At 44.1% G+C, this 17,172-nt stretch overlaps 1 protein-coding gene across 1 annotated transcript in view; it reads right to left on the reverse strand.

Moving 5' to 3' along the window:
• Positions 1–3,260: 3,260 nt before the first annotated feature.
• Positions 3,261–17,172, reverse strand: part of BORCS5 (BLOC-1 related complex subunit 5) — a 75,022-nt gene continuing 61,110 nt past the window's right edge. The window contains exon 4 of the mRNA XM_032207765.1: positions 3,261–4,287. Within this exon, the coding sequence (XP_032063656.1) occupies positions 4,057–4,287 (231 nt within the window). The 3' untranslated portion in view covers positions 3,261–4,056. The remainder of the gene's footprint in view (positions 4,288–17,172) is intronic.

The following is a 17,172-nucleotide window of genomic DNA, read 5'->3' on the forward strand; positions in this document are numbered from 1 at the left end:
CATCACAGCAAGAAGTGGTGTAAATGAAGAATAAGCAAGGCGTCCAGAGAAACAACACTCTGGGAAAAGAGCAATACCAAACATTTTAATGATGGAGCTGTGGAACATACAGCACACACACAGCTGGAAGTAGAGCAAGTCTGCAAACAGGATAATAACCCATAAACCGAGGAGCACTCACCACAAGGCTTGTAATCAAAATACACTGGCAGCTTGGGAATTGGAGAGAAGTTACAACAGTACCTCATGGAAACTGCTGGAATGCAGTCTGATACAGAACCAGGGGCTGGTTCATGCTGTAAGTGGGCCTGTGAAAATGCATTTCTACTCTTTCTATGTAAAAGCTTAGAGGAGGGGAAGTATTTTTTTTTAATATTTAAATATATTTAAATACATTTAATTTAAAATACATATATTTTAAACAAAACAAAACAAAAAAACCTTTTCTGTCCCCTTCAATGGATCTTCACAGAAACTGACCTGCAGATAGGTGGCACTTTAGCACCCTGTCAATCCATTAAATTACAAAAACAATAAAAATAACAAAGCGAACCTCTTTGGCCAGTGTAGTCCACTGGCCCAGCATGAGGTGTCACAAGCACCAGAGGCAGCAAAGGGGGAGGTGACAACAGCAGAACCAGGGGAAGGACTGGAGCGGCTCCAGCCCCCAGGGAACCAAAGCCCCAGGGTCTCACTTTGTTCTCCAGCTTTTCAGGAGGTTTTGTATCAGGAAGCTTAGTCTGCACCCCACATCACACATCAGCTTCATTTCACATCAAAGACCAGAAATGGGCAGAAGTGGTTCTTTCCCATGGACCATTCCAGATCACTCTCTTCATAGTATTGACAATCTATCCTTCATGGCAAAAGTAATAGGTGGTACATTCATGAGGAAGACCTGAGGCCTTCTCCAACGGTGTTTGGCTTGGAAAAGGGAACTCCTAAATAGAAAGGCAATTCCAATTGCATCTTAAATCTCCAGCTGAACAGTGTGTAAGGAAATAAAGCATCGGTCTCATCTTGAGCATCACCTGCCTTCAAGATGAATCTCAAAGCAGGATGCAGAGGAAAACAAGTGAGGAGCAGACAAGCAACAGAAACAGCAGCTCAAGACCATGCGGCAGGAAATGACTTCTTGGAAAGAGGTCCAAAGACTTACAGTAAACAGAGCTAGTGACAATGTTTTAAATAAAACTATAACCCATCATTTGAGAACAGTTAGAGAGTGTATGGTACTTTACGGTACACATATGAGACTATCACCTGTTGAACGGAAGGAATCGACCTGGGTTCTTTGGAAGAGGTTGGCCTTCACATTTCAGCTCTGACTTCTTTCTGTTTAAGCTATTACATCTTTTGCAACTTACTCTTTCTGCTCAGAAAGCTCTAGCTGGGAGTCCCAGCAGCATATCCAGAAGCTTAAAAGTCAGTATCTCCCATTATCAGCCCAATACCTAGGTGTTTTATAGCAAATAACGAAGAAACTGACCTGCAGCCCATGCTCTCACAGGTTTCAGATAGGTGTACTACTTGCCTGCCCTCATTAGCACTGCAAGGACAATGCTTTGATCTGGTACTTAATAGTGTGAGGACGAATGTCTAGAGCTTTACAGGAGAGAGCATCTACAGTCTAGCCCCTGCTTGGAGATCCAGTATCGGGATCTTCCCACTGGTCTGAGCTTCCAGCACCCCAGGGTGTGGTATACCTATTATTGCATTTGACAGAGACAGGCAGCTGAATGTTGCGCATTCTGAACTTCCAGACAGCGTGATCTGGGAGAGAACAAAAATGCCTGCAGCATCTATTTAAAGTTGCTGAATATTGCAGCGTGTCTGATGGCCGGAGGCAGAGAACTATTTCATGACAGACAGTAAGAATCCTCATGTCATAGTCATGGAAAGCGGGTTTTTGCGGGTTGCTCTGTCTCATGTATGCATCAAAACTTTTTACAAACCAAGTATAAAAAATACCGCAAGAGGCATGAGCATGGGTGGGAGTCTTATGTGCACAATGTTATATCCTGTGCAAGAGCACACACCTACACGTACACACGAATGAACCAGATCTGGGGTGTAAGAGGTAATGAAGTAGGCTCACTCTGCTGCCTTTCCTAGAAAATGTCCTGCTCTGTTCTTTGCCATGTCTGAAGTAGTCAATTGCTCTTCCCAGGGTACCATTCCAGAGGGCTTCCTTGCTACAGGACTCTGTTCTCAGACAATGCTCACTGGCCTTAGAACCCTGTCACTGCTACCTTTCAAACACAGATCCAAGCTGGCTGCAGTATGCATTACACAGATTCACTCCATGGCCTTTGGTTATGCAACGAAAAATAACAGCTTGTTGCTTCCTTCTACCAGGCAGCCATTAATACTGTAGTTAAAAAAAAAAAAAAAAAAAAAAGAAAAGAAAAAGAAAAAGAAAAGATGCTCTTATGATGCTCTTATTCCCAAATGCTTAGAGACAATCTCTTGCTATTAAGTACTCTCAAATACTAAGAGGTATTCTAGCAAGCTGGCTTTGGCAAGTCACCTAGCCTCCTGCTGCTGAACTGGCAGGTGGGTTGTCAGATAGCTGTCCTCACCACAGGGAGTGTGCTCCTGAAGTACAACCACCACTCGGGTTCACAGGTATGCTCCAGCCTCCTCGCCAGCATCAGCGTTCTGGGATGTACGTAACAAACACGAACCTAGCCCTGACCCAGCAAGCCCAGGGATCATCGCTTTGGTTTCATGCTCTTTCTGCTGGACGAGAGCTGCCACGCAACAGCAACACGGGCTGTTCAAACACCATGTCTGGATCTGTAAGTATTTCATGGCAGTGTGTAAAACATCCCCCTTTTATACAGAGAGAAACCGAAGCTCAGAGTGGTGCCTGCAGCCAGCCAGCAGTCCGGTGGCAGACCTGGCAACCAAGCAGCCTCCTAAGCCCCAGCCCAGTGCCCGGGCCACGTGAACACGCAGCCTGCCGTCCAGCCGGGCTCTCGGCTTGCAATAACGCAAGAACATCCTGTTGCCTTTGGAGCAGTTTGCGGAGCACAATCCCAAAGGGCTGTGTGGTTTCAGTCATAAAACACTGTGCTCATGCGAGCTCTCAGCATGACAGCAGCTAAGGCAACGCAGAGAGCCCAAAGGACTTTTCAAGTCTTCCATACACTTGAAGATAAAGAAAACAACTGCATCCCTTTGATATAAAGAGCACCAAGACATCTGCAATTAAAAAAAAAAAAAAAAAAAAAAAAAAAAAAAAAAAAAAAGATCCCTCATGCCCACCTTTGGATGCAAAGTGACAGGTAGGTGCTGGCATCCATCAGAATCACCATGCAAAGTCAGGGACATGAACTGCCACCAGCTAGGGCATGGGGTTTGCCAGGGCAAGGAGAGAGGAACATTAAGGCTTGTTTAAGAATAACAGACATACATATCTGGAACAGTTATTCCTTTACAGCCTCATAAATTAGCGAGCCCATAAAAACAGGAGCCTCAAGGATAGACATGCCAAAACCCTGCCATGCAAACCATGTTAATTATGATAATAGGCAGATTTTAATAAACCAGTTCCTGGCTCCCACACTTTCATCTATAAAACATATATATTTCCAAGGCCAGGGGATCTCAGAAATACCTGCCAGCCATCTAATTGTCTAAACCCCAGTGGCACAGAAAGCGTGTTAGAGGGTTTGTCACACCCCATATCCCTTTGAATTTTGGAAGTAAAAAGAACAGATGAAAGAAACTCCTCTTCTGTAAACCCCAAATCTAGTTACAGCAACGAAACAAATGTCTCAGCACGGGTGGTAGTAGGGGTGCAGGAGAGAGCAGGGCAAGACGAGGGAGATGAAAGAACGGTTATTTTTCTTCTCCAAACGAGACCAGGGAGCTCCTAGATTCCTGGCTGCACAGTTCCAGCAGCTGACGCTGCTCTTCCTCCAATGCCCTGGCAGAAAGTCAGGCAGCACGGCCGTCTGCTTCAAAAACCTGCCAGGCTGGTGTGTTGGAAGCATGTCTGCGCTGATCGCTCGAGTGTGGAAGGTGAGGAGGGGAAGCCTGCAGCATCAGCTACGACTTCAGCTCCCGGTCAGGTTTCATGCTGAAGGGCTCCAGCCTCTCGCTCTCCGGCAGCATGCTGTTCAGCCTCTCCATCAGTGGGATTGTCTGGTCGATGCCCATCTGTATACGGCGGAGGATGGCAGACATCTCGTTGACCTTCTGGATCTGCTCTGCATATTTGGCATACTTCTTCTGGCGCTCCTGCATGAAGCTATAAAGAGTTTCCACAGAGAGGTCCATCTGTTTAAAAACAACAAGCAGAGAGAGAAGCATTAAGCCAAGTGTTACCACAGGCCTTTCAGCATGCTATCTTTCCTAAAAGCATCCACGAAGCATGTTAGATGCCTCGCTGGAGCTACCAGCCAGGTACGAAAGATCTCCTCTGTTGGTGCACAGCCCGTTTGTCATGAAATGGGATAAATCATAGCTGTATACCATGGAGGAGGACATATGGCCACCTATACACTGAGCATTTGATCCAAAAGTTCTTTATTTACAGGGTTGAAAGCCAACGGGTACTGCCAAGGATTTCCCCATAAACCATAGCACATCATGCAAGTTATCCAAAATGAGGGAAAATGTGGCCTCTGCCTACACCCGCATGTTTTCAGTAGAGACTGTTAATTTTCAAGCATTCAGCTCTCCATTACTTGCCAGTGCTAATTTCATTGGCTTAGCCAGGTTACTCTGCGACCCGAGCCACTGCTGTTATTGCCATCATCATCTGGAAAACTCCTGCCTTGAGAAAGAACCACAATGGATTACTAGTGTCCCTAATTTCCCCGAATCCTAAAAATAAAAGTGTTATGAATGACCCCAGGAGAGACATTAGGTAAATCAGTCATGCAATTAAACACGGTAAGTACCAAAAACACAGCTAGAGTGTTATTACGAAATTACAGGAACTGCACTGCTATTCCTGCCATTGTAGTTACGAAGGTAGCTTCTGTGATTCACAGCCTCACTTTCCCTTCAGCCTTAAATCCTTCTCAGCTACGAGGAGGATCCAGTTGCTAGAACCACATGCACACAAGACAACTCAGATTGTTTAAGCTGTTGTACTCTTTGTGAGATATGCCACATAAAAACCTCTCATACGAAGAGGTAAACATATTCCAAACCCTCAAAAAACACACCTACAACTCGGTTGCTTAAGCTTGCTGTAGCTGCGCTCGACAAATCCACTCACCATGCTGCCTCCTCCAGCCAGCACTGCCGAGTTGTGGGCACTCAGCTGGGAGCCACAACATTTCCCCTCACTCAGGACTCGGTACACACCCATGGTGGCTGCCCAGCGAAGAGGAAGGGCGCGCACATGCTGACTAGCGCTAGCCCTCTGCCTCCTGTCACCACCAGCTTTCCAGACTCTTCTGTTACCCCCAAGAAACAAAGTCGCTGCTCATGGTGGAATTGGTGCGGAGGACTCCGTGGCTGCCAGGAAGCACAGCTTCAACCAAGACCACATCTGACCTGAGGAACAGAGTCAGCCCATGCTCTCACCACAGGCACAAATGCACCCGTGCAGCACTAAAAACCAAACCGCTGCTGATCAGATCTGACTTATGCAGCATTTAACCAGCGAGTGTAATCCTCATCTAGTGTGCAGTGATTTGGGGACGCAGGGGAGAGTCTGCAATGAGGGAAGGATTTGGGGGAGGTGGTGCAAACCTGGAGGGGGAACTCCCAGGGTGGAGGGGAGCCCTGGGGATGAGCACTGCTGTCTGGAGGGAGCTGTGTTTGCTGACAAACATCCCTGTCAAGCCCTGGGGAAGGGGCTAAGACAAAAATAGTGAGGCAAGAAAATGCTGCATTGAGAAACCTAAGTTACAAACAGCATTAAAAACACACAGCTTTCCGCTAAACTGTCAAGGGGATTAGGAAGCTTTTTTTTTCTATCACCTCCATCAGAGCTGGATATAGTACCGATTAGCCTTTTATTTCTTCTGTACTTTCTCATGTTCACAGGCTGAATTCTTCCCCTGCCTCTGTGCCTTCCTGTGAGTTCCTCCCTCCACACTTTCACGCATGGGACAAAATAAAAGCCAGCAGAGAAGGAAACTCCAAATAGAGTGGAAACAATTTAAGTCTACATAGGGGTTTCAATTAAAACCCAAGCTTAATAATTTAGTAGCTTGGCGCTAGCTCTGTAAATTGGAGTGTGTAAAAGCAGACCACCACCAGGTCTGCACGGGACGGAAGTGAATTCAATCCAGTGCCTAAAAACGTCCCACCTAATGAGAGACAGTGGTGTGGAGGGGCAGCCAGCTGGCACCCTGTCAGAAGTCAGCACACCTCATTAAATGGAGCAGCACGGGAACGGGGGCAGAAACCTCCTTCGTTTTCAAGGTTTTCCTCCGCAGGCAGGTTCTTCGCTGAGCCTCACAGGTCTGGGCAAGAGGCAAAGCCTGCACCTAGCAAGCTCTGGAACAACAAAGTCCCCCTTTCTCTCAATTCCAGCAATTTTCATCTGTTGACTTTTAGGCTCCTCGTGTAAACACCAGCAATGTCCAGCTACAGAGGAAAACGGGGAAGGTGACCAGCAAAAGGAAGAAGAAACGTGGAGCGGCCTTCCAGGCTCTTTGCTACTTTTGGACATGTTCACAATGGCTATAAAAAAGCTGCCTCACAAAAAAGAGAAAGGGTGGAAGTGAGCATTTCCTATGGCTTCCCTATGCCTAGCATTAAAGTTTGTCTGCTGTGGGAGGCCGTGGCAACTGCACAGCCAGCGACACTACACGAGGGACTGAAGTTGAGTAATTGTGAGGAAAGGCCAATTTTTACTTGGGCTGAACTTGGTCTTTTTAAATAGGAAAAAGAAAAAAAAAGTTGTTTTAACTCCTGCACATAAATGCCAATGCCTCTTTGCAGCTTTCCTTGTGGCAGGCCTAAATACACACTTACATCCTTCCTGCCTCCTCCCCCCTTGAAGCGAGCTCCCAGCAGTGCCAAACCTTGTGCTTTTACCTCTCCTGGCACGCAGTCCTGCTTCTCTGAGGCTCAGCCTGGGCCGGGAGCTGCAGTGCTTGGAGCGCCAACCATATTTACCCACCACAGAGACTAAAAACTGGCCTTTGGGAATCTGCAATGAACAGTGAATGCACATAAGAATCTGCTTGGTTCTCACCTATGTAATTCCATACAGTAGCAATAAAGAGTATCTGAAGAAAGGGAGCTGAGGCAGGAGTCTGTTGCCGAGGCAGTCCATGTTTTTAAGATGTCCCCAAGGGCAAGACGAACTACGTGTCCTTTTCCAAGCAGATCCCACCAACTCCTGCTGCCCACACATGAGGCCCTGCTGCAGTTCCTCCAGGTAAACACTCAGATCCCAGTTTGTTGCCCATCCTAGGCCCAGCAAGATGCTTCTCCAGGAAGCCCAGCAAGATGCTTCAGAGCCAGCAGCTTTTCTACTGCCCTAGAGCCACCTGCAAGTGTTCACCTGAGCCACTGCTTCCACTCTGCTTGCTTTCAGCTTCCTGCCACACCAGGGCAACATGGTCACAAAAAAGACTGGACCTGAAGTGTATGAAATGCAAGGGAACAAACACAGAAGGGCGGAGTTTAGTAGATGAGGTCTCAGTCCTAATCCTCAAAGTGAGAGACTATGCCCAGCCTGGCTACAGGGAAAAAAGCATGTTCTCAGGAGAGGGGTGAGAGCTCCCACTGCACTTTCCACTTCTGTCCAAAATAATTCCTCCCTGTAAAGCAGCAAACCTTGGACTTGTCAACCCCAGAATAGAAGACAAGTTTTTTTTTCCCCCTCCAACACTGAAAAAGATAGAAGAAGTTTGTCAAATTTTCTGTGAGGAGTACAGCGTCACCAAAAAGGACTAGTTAAAACTCAGCACCTGCATGATGTACTTTCTTTGTACAGCCAGTGACTCCCTGCACTAGAAGTTACCAGACCCAAATCCTAAGCCCTTGACTCTTCCATGGACCACTAGCAGTGAGGCAGTAATTTATGCCTAAGCCTCACATTTTAAACTTGAAATGACATCTGCTGGGCTCTTTCTTCAAACAAAACCAGATTTATAATTACTTCCAACACCACTGCAGGATGGATATTACCCCATTAAGCGGCCTCCACCGCAGTCGCTCCCACTACGCCATTCACATTCTCAACCAGTGAGGCCTCGGGAGACCGCATTACACAGCCCTGTTTGTAACATACTGATGAAACACAAAAACAATTGAGGGTACTTTCAGACAACTTGCACACCACAAATTCTTGCATTTATTTTAGAATTCTTCTTGGCCCACACTGCTGAGCAGAATAAAGACATTAATTCAGCCCATAAAAGACTGAGGTCAGTACTGGACACTGCCCAACTCTTTTCAAGAGACCATGCTGAAAACAAACCAATGCCCTATGTACACCTAGCATGGTTTTTATTACCTCTGCCATGGACGTGCAAGTATCCTGAGATTTGGGAAACAGTGGCCACCTCTTGTTAGTTCCATAATTTGTTTCAAGAATTTAAAGTTCCAGCTAGACACATTTTCCTCAGGTTCACCAATATAAGTGGTACTTGCAAGCACAAACACAGGTTCCTTGAACTTGGAATTGAGCTTCTAGAGAGGCACTGGCATTGCTGACACCACTGAGAAAAAAACACTGATCATAAGAGGATGCCCTGACATTCCCAGCTTCACCATTCCCTCCTCAAAATGCCTGTAAGGCAAAAAGATGTTTTGCTCTCTCCATCTCCACTCAGTAACAGACTTCAAGAGCTCACCTACACTTCCATTTGTACTGTGTTCCTCTGTCTTAATAATTTGCTGATAGCTCCCATCCCCTATGGCTGCCACTCAAAAAAACACAGCAATTAGGGCGCAATCCTTATTCCAGAAAGTTCATTTGCTAGAACAATGCTCATAACACAAATAGCCTTTCCCCTCACACACTGTCAGGTGCCTGGCTGGGTTTAAACAAACTCCTTCCTGCAGCAACCACATCTGAAAGTGACAGGCAGGAGCATGACTGCATGGAGTATTAGTCATGATGTGCTGGTGTGAAAATACTTCTCAATCTGTGCACTTAAACCTGGAGACAGCTCCTCTTTCTGTACTGGCTGAAAACAAATGGGCTCAATGAATGGCTTCCCCTCACCCCACCCCACCTTTCTCTTTGATAATGTCACGCAAAGTTAGCACAATAGATTGTGATGACTTCCTGATGACGGGAACATCCTCCGTTTCTCCCACTTATCCCACACACTGGTAAGCAATAAACTTAGTGGGCAGTATCTTTGCCAGGGCAGAAAATAGACACTCCCAGCCAAGGATCCCACAACCTTCCCTTCAGCATCAGTCACAAGTAGTTCTCATGAGTTCCTCTGCTTCACAGCCAGGTAAACAACTATAATTTGTGTTTAACTTTTACTTGCCACATGCAAGGATTACCTAATCCTATACCAAAATGTTCCTTTTGTTTCCTTTGTAATTTGTCACTGCTGTAAACAACTGCTAAGGAGTTACTCAGTGGGAGCACTGCAGGGATCACAGTCAAGTTAGAGGATGAAGAGCAACCATTTTAATTGGTGCTAACACCAAGTTTTGGAAACATTGACAAATACACCAGGACCCAACCAGCACAGCCACAAAAATCCACTTCCTTCAAAAGATCTTCTACAATAAATCCATACGTGGTCCCTTAGAGCTACTGTCGCTACATGTTAGCATCCAGCTGCACCTATGACAGCAAGATCTAACTATTCTGGGAGGCCTTGGGTTGCCTCCAAGAATTGAAAAGAATTCAGAATTCAAAAGAATCAGAAGGTTCATTCTGGAAATTAGCTTTTCCACCTTTATTATGTAGGCCTTTTCCTGCATATTGCGTTATTGGACAGGATACGTTTGTCACTGCCCCGCGTCACTGCCCCTGCGGAGGTCAGCCCGCAGCTCCCTGGCAGCTTCAACTCAAGCTGCCTCTGCTTTAGAGCGACCAGCATCCCCCTGCCAACTGGCAGGCCCCCAAACTGAAGTTATGACTGCTATCACTAACCGTTGCTAAAAAAAAGTCCTAAAGCTACGACCAAAACAATACCTACCTCTCGCCCAGCAGTAATGAGCAAGGAAGCTTCCAAGCACATTAGAAAAGCAGGGCCCATTCACAGAGGGAGCAGACAGCAAACGACACCCGGCAGCCATCTGGGTGCTGCAGATGCTATACCCAACTCCCCAGCTTGGATACGTCTCATATCACAGTCCCCTTCTGCGGGACTCATCCCCTCAACACCTTATAACTTATGATCCTTCTCTCTCAAAAGAGCTAAACAAAAACATAAGCAAGTTAAACTCCGGGCACAATTTCTCATTAAACAAAATCCAGCACAGCCTCAGGCTGCAAAGCACCAGTCCCACCCCCTCCTTTACAGGAGCTGTATCACCATTAATGAGGCCCAGTTCTGCAAGTAAGCCTGAAGGGAGAAGGGGGAAAACAGGAGAAGTTTGTTTATTCCGGGCTCTCTTTTCTCCAGTGGTTTGGTTTTGTGTCAAATCAACTTGCTGAACCGACTCTTCAGTCTCACGAGCAGAGTCATCAGCTCTTCCATGTCTTCAGACAGGCACCCTTCCAGCAGAGCTGAGGAGAGGAGGGGGTTTTACTTATCTCTCTCTGTGGCTATTCTCCACCACTGCTATATGCCCGTGGTGTTCCTTCTCACACTGGTGGCTAAGCATGTCACTGCCAGCTGAAAACAATGCAGATGCCAAGTATCATCTCAATACCCTTTTATTTACTCTTCTTGAGTAACAGCTTGGTCTGTGATGAGGGAAACTCTAACCTAATGGAAGAAACAGACTCATGAAGACAAAATAGTCCATAAAAATGAAGGAAATATATTTCAGTGATAGTCCTCTAAATTCAGATGTGACTGGAGATGCAAGAAGAGTAGGCTGCTGGTAGCGCAATACAGGTTCTGTCACCAGCACCTCCCTGACATTTACAGCCCTTTTGCACTCTTCATGGTGGTGGGAAGACCTAGCAGAGAGGGATTCCAGAGCGACTGATGCTTTTAAATACATAATTCTTGTGGGGGAAAAAAAAACAAAAACAAACATGTTGATTTCATCAATATGTTTTCTGAAAGGTTTATGGTAATTTTTAACTTGTAGACTTAACAAGTAAGAACGCTTTTTCTTTTTCTTAAGAGATTTCGATTGCTGCTTTCACAGAATATCTACGTTCATCTAAAATATCATCTCTGAAAAATAAGTCATACACAAAGATGCATCACTTCCTGGCAGTGCTACCTTAAACCTACATAAGGTTGCTCATTAAAAGGACACGCAAAAACACAGTTCTGAGGAATTCAGGATCTGCACTACTGCTCATTTATTCCTACGTGGAAATTAAAGGGGGGTGGTTCTGATCTTAAAGAGAAAAAAAAAAGTTTTGATGAAATTGGAACTCCCTAAGCTAGAATTTTATCAAGACTGAAATGGTATGTTCAATAATGTTAGAAATGATCCCATACCTCTCCTAAATGGCAAAGAAAAAAACAAACAAAAAACCCACCCAGACAATATATAAGATAAAAGAACTTCTGTGTTCGATGTCCTCACAAAACCTGTTTTGTGGAGCACAACTCCACAGAAAGGAATTGGAACATTGTAGCCTGTCTTTAATTAGCTGTTCCTGCAGGAAGAAAAATATATGTTACAGACTGATTTGTTGCTTAAATGATAATTTGCAAAACTCTTATTTCAGGCAGCTTAATAATTCTGCTACAAAACATGGCCTTCAGTTCCCTCATTTACTCATGTTATACTGCTGCCATATTACTCACCCAAGAGATTGCCAGAGCTTGAATATTATAAGGACAATAGTGCTTGCAAATGTTATTTACCCTTATGGTTTTATTTTATTATAAATCTCAGTTCTGTATTTTCAACATGTCAGAATGATTAGTTTTAAGCAAGTTCTTTTTCCTATCAAGAATAAGCTTTGATTTGAAAGAACGCCAGTATCATTAATTAGATGTTTCTCCAAAAACACAACTGTTGTCATTGTAGAGTAAAAAAGTGCCATCTGAAGTACAGTTGACATTATTAAATTTGTAAGCCATCTGACCTAATGGTATTATTCACAGCTTCGCACTTGGGACCCGATAGCTGTAGCTCTTCTTCTTCTGTATGTACTTAGAAGGTCTTTACAAATTTTCCAAAAGGTGGTGCTAGCCTTTGCTAGCACCTCACTTTGCTTTAGTCAGCATTAAATTCCACGCTAGCAGACAAGTAGTGTCCTCCTCTAGAAAAAGATAAGAAAAAGCTCTCAGTTCTGTTCTCAGAGAATGCACTGGAGCTGAGTTTTAACCATTTTCTGCAGCTTGTGAAGTGGTAAAGAGATTATATAGGCCTCTCTCCTGAAGACAAAGATGGGTTCAAGCCCCGTGCTGCACGTGCACAGAAAGGCAACGCATCTGGTAGCATCAGACCTACCTCCCATGTGCTGTGCAGATGGCCTCTATACATGCAAGAAGGGTGAAGCGTGAGATATGCAGGGGCACAAGCCCAGCAGTCAGGTATCAGGGATTTCTGGACATCTGACACTCCAGATGAAGCTTTTGCTCCTCTCCTGAAAGCCACAGCTCTCACATGAAATGTCCAAATCAACTCCTTCTCACTGGGAAAACTCAAACGTCTGTCAGCTTTAACAGCGTTAGGCATTGAGAATCTGAAAGATTTTTGAAAGATGTGTTTGAAGCTCTACATCAGGTCTTTCATGTTCAAACTGAACATAAAATGAGCAAGCACCACCCCAGTGATGCTGAGAAGGGGAATATCTACTCATTCATTCCAAGAAGAGTTACTTTTAAGACTGACTCCATCATATTTCCCCAGTGCTAAAGCACAGGCATCACAGCACTTTTCTGGAGGTCACAGCATTTGGCAGTAAGCCCTTGGCTTCAGAAAAGCCTCAAGCAACTCTTGAGCACTGTGAGTTATGTCCACAACAAGCTCTGCTGAGGCCATAAACTAGTGTGCAAAACATAACGACTATATACCATCCCAAACGATCAAGGGTTCAGACAAAAGTTCAACAACTGTTCAGTGGTAACTGGAATCCGTTCAGAGTATCCATTTTTATTGTATTAGTCCTCAAGTTTCACGAAAGGCTAAGTATTTAGCCTTTATCCTTGTTCATGTCTACAGATAATCTCTAGAACAAATCAATCAAAAGTGAGAAGGCATTTGAAAATTTACAGGATGGGAGAACTTTTAGTTGAAAAGTTTCATCTCCAGTTCACATGTTGCTTGCCTGAGGCATAATCAAAAATTAAATTCTATGGACTGCATTAAGCGAAAGAAAAGGTTATGACCCAAGAATCCATCCTGACCTTCAAAGCTGTAGAATTCCTTGTCAGGTACTGCTGCTATGCTGATTTGTTGTACAAATACCTGAGCTGAAATTCAACTGAAATTCATCTGATTTGGAATTTTATTTTTTGGGATAATTTGCTAGTAGTGGCAATTGCTCCACAAATAGATCACTTCTTTGGTATACAAACCTCAGTTCTTGTCCACTATGCCAGTTTGGCATAATTCAATACACTTGATTACAGGGTATCCTACTATACTATAATTCAGCATTTCACACAGACTCCCAGAAGTAGATGACACATCCAGTCAAGCACAACACCCATGAGAATTAATTGCTAATAAATGCTGTTCCTTATCTCTAGAGCAGTGTTGAAATAATAGTTAATAGTGTTCTCATACAGAAACATTCATGCCCCAATGGCAAACAAGCACTAAGGAAATCCCACCCTGCATATAAAGCAAGATGGGCAGATTACTTGCACTAAAACTGTGTAATATTTTCAACATGAAGTCATCTCTGCAGATCACATCTGATTGTTATCAGAATGCTAATTATAGAGCTGCTAACACAAGGTCAACCCTGCTCCCCCAACCTACCACACAGCATCTTTAAGTCATCAGTACAACTCCAAATATTTGCAAATAATACTGGCTAACACATCTCTAAAATGAACGTCAAACTGCTGAACAGCTTTTTAGCTAACATTCAAAACAAAACAAAAACAACAAAAACACCCACAACTCTCACCTAAGGGTAGAATTGACACCCTGAAAATTTCAATTCAACATTCAAACAGGAGGTAATCATTAAAAATGAAAGCCTATAAAGGTACCTTTCCTGTATCCCGCAGCGAGGGAGAAGAGCATCTTCAACCTGTGGTAAATTAATTAGAAAGAGAAGTCATACTACTTCTGGCCTTCACTTCACTAGGCCAACTGAGCAAAGCTTCTACAGTTTCTTCCCAGTGCTTCTCCAGTCCCCAGGCATCTTTATAGCCCTTACGTTGTATTCATGAATTCTCCTTCCTTGAACACAATGACTGCCTTGCACTGTCAGAAGAGATTGTCTCACGGCCTTGTGCAATCCCATCAATACACTCCCTTTTCTCATGGCGATACCTTGTGTGATACACCCCAGGCAGAGATTTGCATTCCTCCTGTCTTAAATCTGTTCCATGCACAAGTTCAGTATCAAATCTGCTAACTCCAGAATGGACTTTAATACTTCTTATTCCTCTTAGAAGCTCTGCGATGTTTTGTTTTGTTTTTCTATCTGGAGAAACAAGGTTAGTATAAGAAACCAAATTTCCTAGTTTAAACAAGCTGTCAGAAGAATCTGAATTCTATTCCTTGAGGTACCTGATAATCCTACACTCCATGCACTAATAATATGAAAGTGTTAATATGAGGCTTGGCATGCTAGACTTCTGATCTTCAGCGCCAATCTCTTAAGCACTGAAGTTCTATAGTAATGCAAACCTTTCTGACTGCAAGATGCTTGATTAAGTTGAATTTTCTACTCTTTCTTGGAAATGAGGTGGTGGAAAGGATTCCTATTCAGATCTTTTCCCAAACAGCCATAAGAAAGCAAAGTACTTGAGAAAGGAACATGATAGAACTGATTTCTCACACACATTCTGGAAATGAGGGACTGGTCTTTTATGTGAAACAAATGAAGCCATGTATGTTAATGCAACAGATTTTAACACCACAAGTGCAAACAATCTTTCTTCCTCCTTATTAACTGCTGGATCACTTCACAGCATTCATGTATAATGCAGCACTGGCCATCTGCCTAGGCCATATGCAGAAAAATAGTAATTTCATTTATTAAAATAATAATGGTGAAGATTTTTCAAAAGCGGCTTCCCATTCTGACACTGGCTGGTTAAGACATCACCCTACCACATGAGAATTCTAGTTACTCGCACATTAGGCTGGAGAAAGAAAAGCAAGATCAGCTAAAGGACATGAAGGTAGTTTCTAGTGTAACACTGCACATTTATTTCTGCATGATGGTGCGTGTTCAGTTAAAATTCCAGTCTTTATAAATAACACTTCATCACAGACGAAGGAAGAAATAAAGAGCCTAATAGATGGCCACAGTCTTCAATCTCAAAATTCCTAGATGCCAAAGAATATATTTAATGTACTGGTTTCTTCGCAGAACACTATGTTCCCTATCACAGCTCTTACAAAAAGCATGGCAGTATGGCATTAAATCCCCTGAAAATACGAGTGGCATTTCAACCAGGAAACTTCAGGAACATTATATCCCAAGGACTTCTCAAACTTTTTCCCTGGATTTTGGCCACTGCTAATTTAAATCTGTGAACCAAAAGTCTCAATTTTGCTTGAAAGTCAAAACTGCCTCATCTAGAAAGTCTTTATATGTTGCATCGAGAGTAAACACATCTCCATTTTCACTCTTGCCAGGCTTCATTTAACTGGCTTGCTTTCAGTCCTCTGAGCCCTTCCCTTTAATGGGATGAAAGGTAAATAGTGGTCTGATCCACATGAGCACACTGACCTTGAGGCAGAGGCCTCAAGCTGAAAAAGGGCTTTGGACTTGCTGAGATCATTCATATTTTGTTGGAGCGATTCAGTTTAGTGAGAAGGTGTGTCATTCTCGAGGCATGCCTACTGCAAACAGGTTTTACAAACAAACACCACCTCCACAAAACTGACCCTGTATTTGGGTCCATTCTCTGAGGGAACATGGGTCTGTTGGGATGGAGCACTGCAGAAATCCTGCCCAGCCTGCATCTTCTTGCTCAGAGAGGGCACCTCTGCTAAAAAGCGCAAGGTGCATTGCACGTCCCCATCTGGTTGCTGCTGCAGTTAACGGGATCCTGTGCTGCAGCGATGTGCCAGGCAGTGTCCTGCCAAGGCGACTGGCCCAGCACTCCTTTGGTGCTGGTGGTGGGACTGCTCCCTGCGCTTAGAGAGCTTTTCCCTTTATCAACACCTTCAGCATAGCTTGTCCTCTAGTTCCCGCTAGGGAACGTCAAACCTTGACAAGTTCCCCCTAACCCTGCCATCCCTCTCACCTCTGTAATGGGGAGAGTTCAAAGCCAAGGGCCCTGCCCATGGCAGATCCACGCTTCCCTCAGGGTGGCACAAAACAATGCCAGTGACCTCTGCAGGCCACGTTCCCCAGCACATTTTTCCAGGAGATGACAGGTTGCTTAGATAAGAGAAACGCTCAGTGCCACAGAAACAATGCTCTTGCCATAAAGGTCAAAAAGCCACAAGGCATTCACGAAAAATAAACCAAGATTCCTGAATCCCCAAATTGCTGGGCATGTATTATTCACTTCACACAGATGGTGACATGGATGCCTGAAGTACAATTCATGAGTCTTAAATATATGGGATAAGCTAAAATGTGCTTGTATGTAATGATTGTGTTTAACAGTCCTTATCTTCTTCTTGGTCTTACAAAGGCACTAGATTTTTTGCTTATACAAAATAACGATTTAACTCCTATCCCATATTTTCAACAGCTGAAATGTGTTGGGAGACATGATGTGGTGTATGTGTGGCTTCAGAAGTTATTTTCTTACCAAATTTTAACAGACGGATTTTTGGACATCATGACTACATACCCACAGAAGCCCATTACAATTATTTTTGCAGTAAACTGGTAAAGAAAAAAAATTAATTGATGCACATTCTGGAATATTTGTTCAAAATGCAGGGCCATCACCATACAGGAACTTAAACATATAAAACAAGACATACACTGTAATTTGTTCCATGGCAAACCACTTACTGTCATTAATGCCTAGGCTCTAACACCAG

This window comes from Aythya fuligula, chromosome 1 (genome assembly GCF_009819795.1).
Source record: "Aythya fuligula isolate bAytFul2 chromosome 1, bAytFul2.pri, whole genome shotgun sequence".
Lineage (NCBI taxonomy): Eukaryota > Metazoa > Chordata > Aves > Anseriformes > Anatidae > Aythya > Aythya fuligula.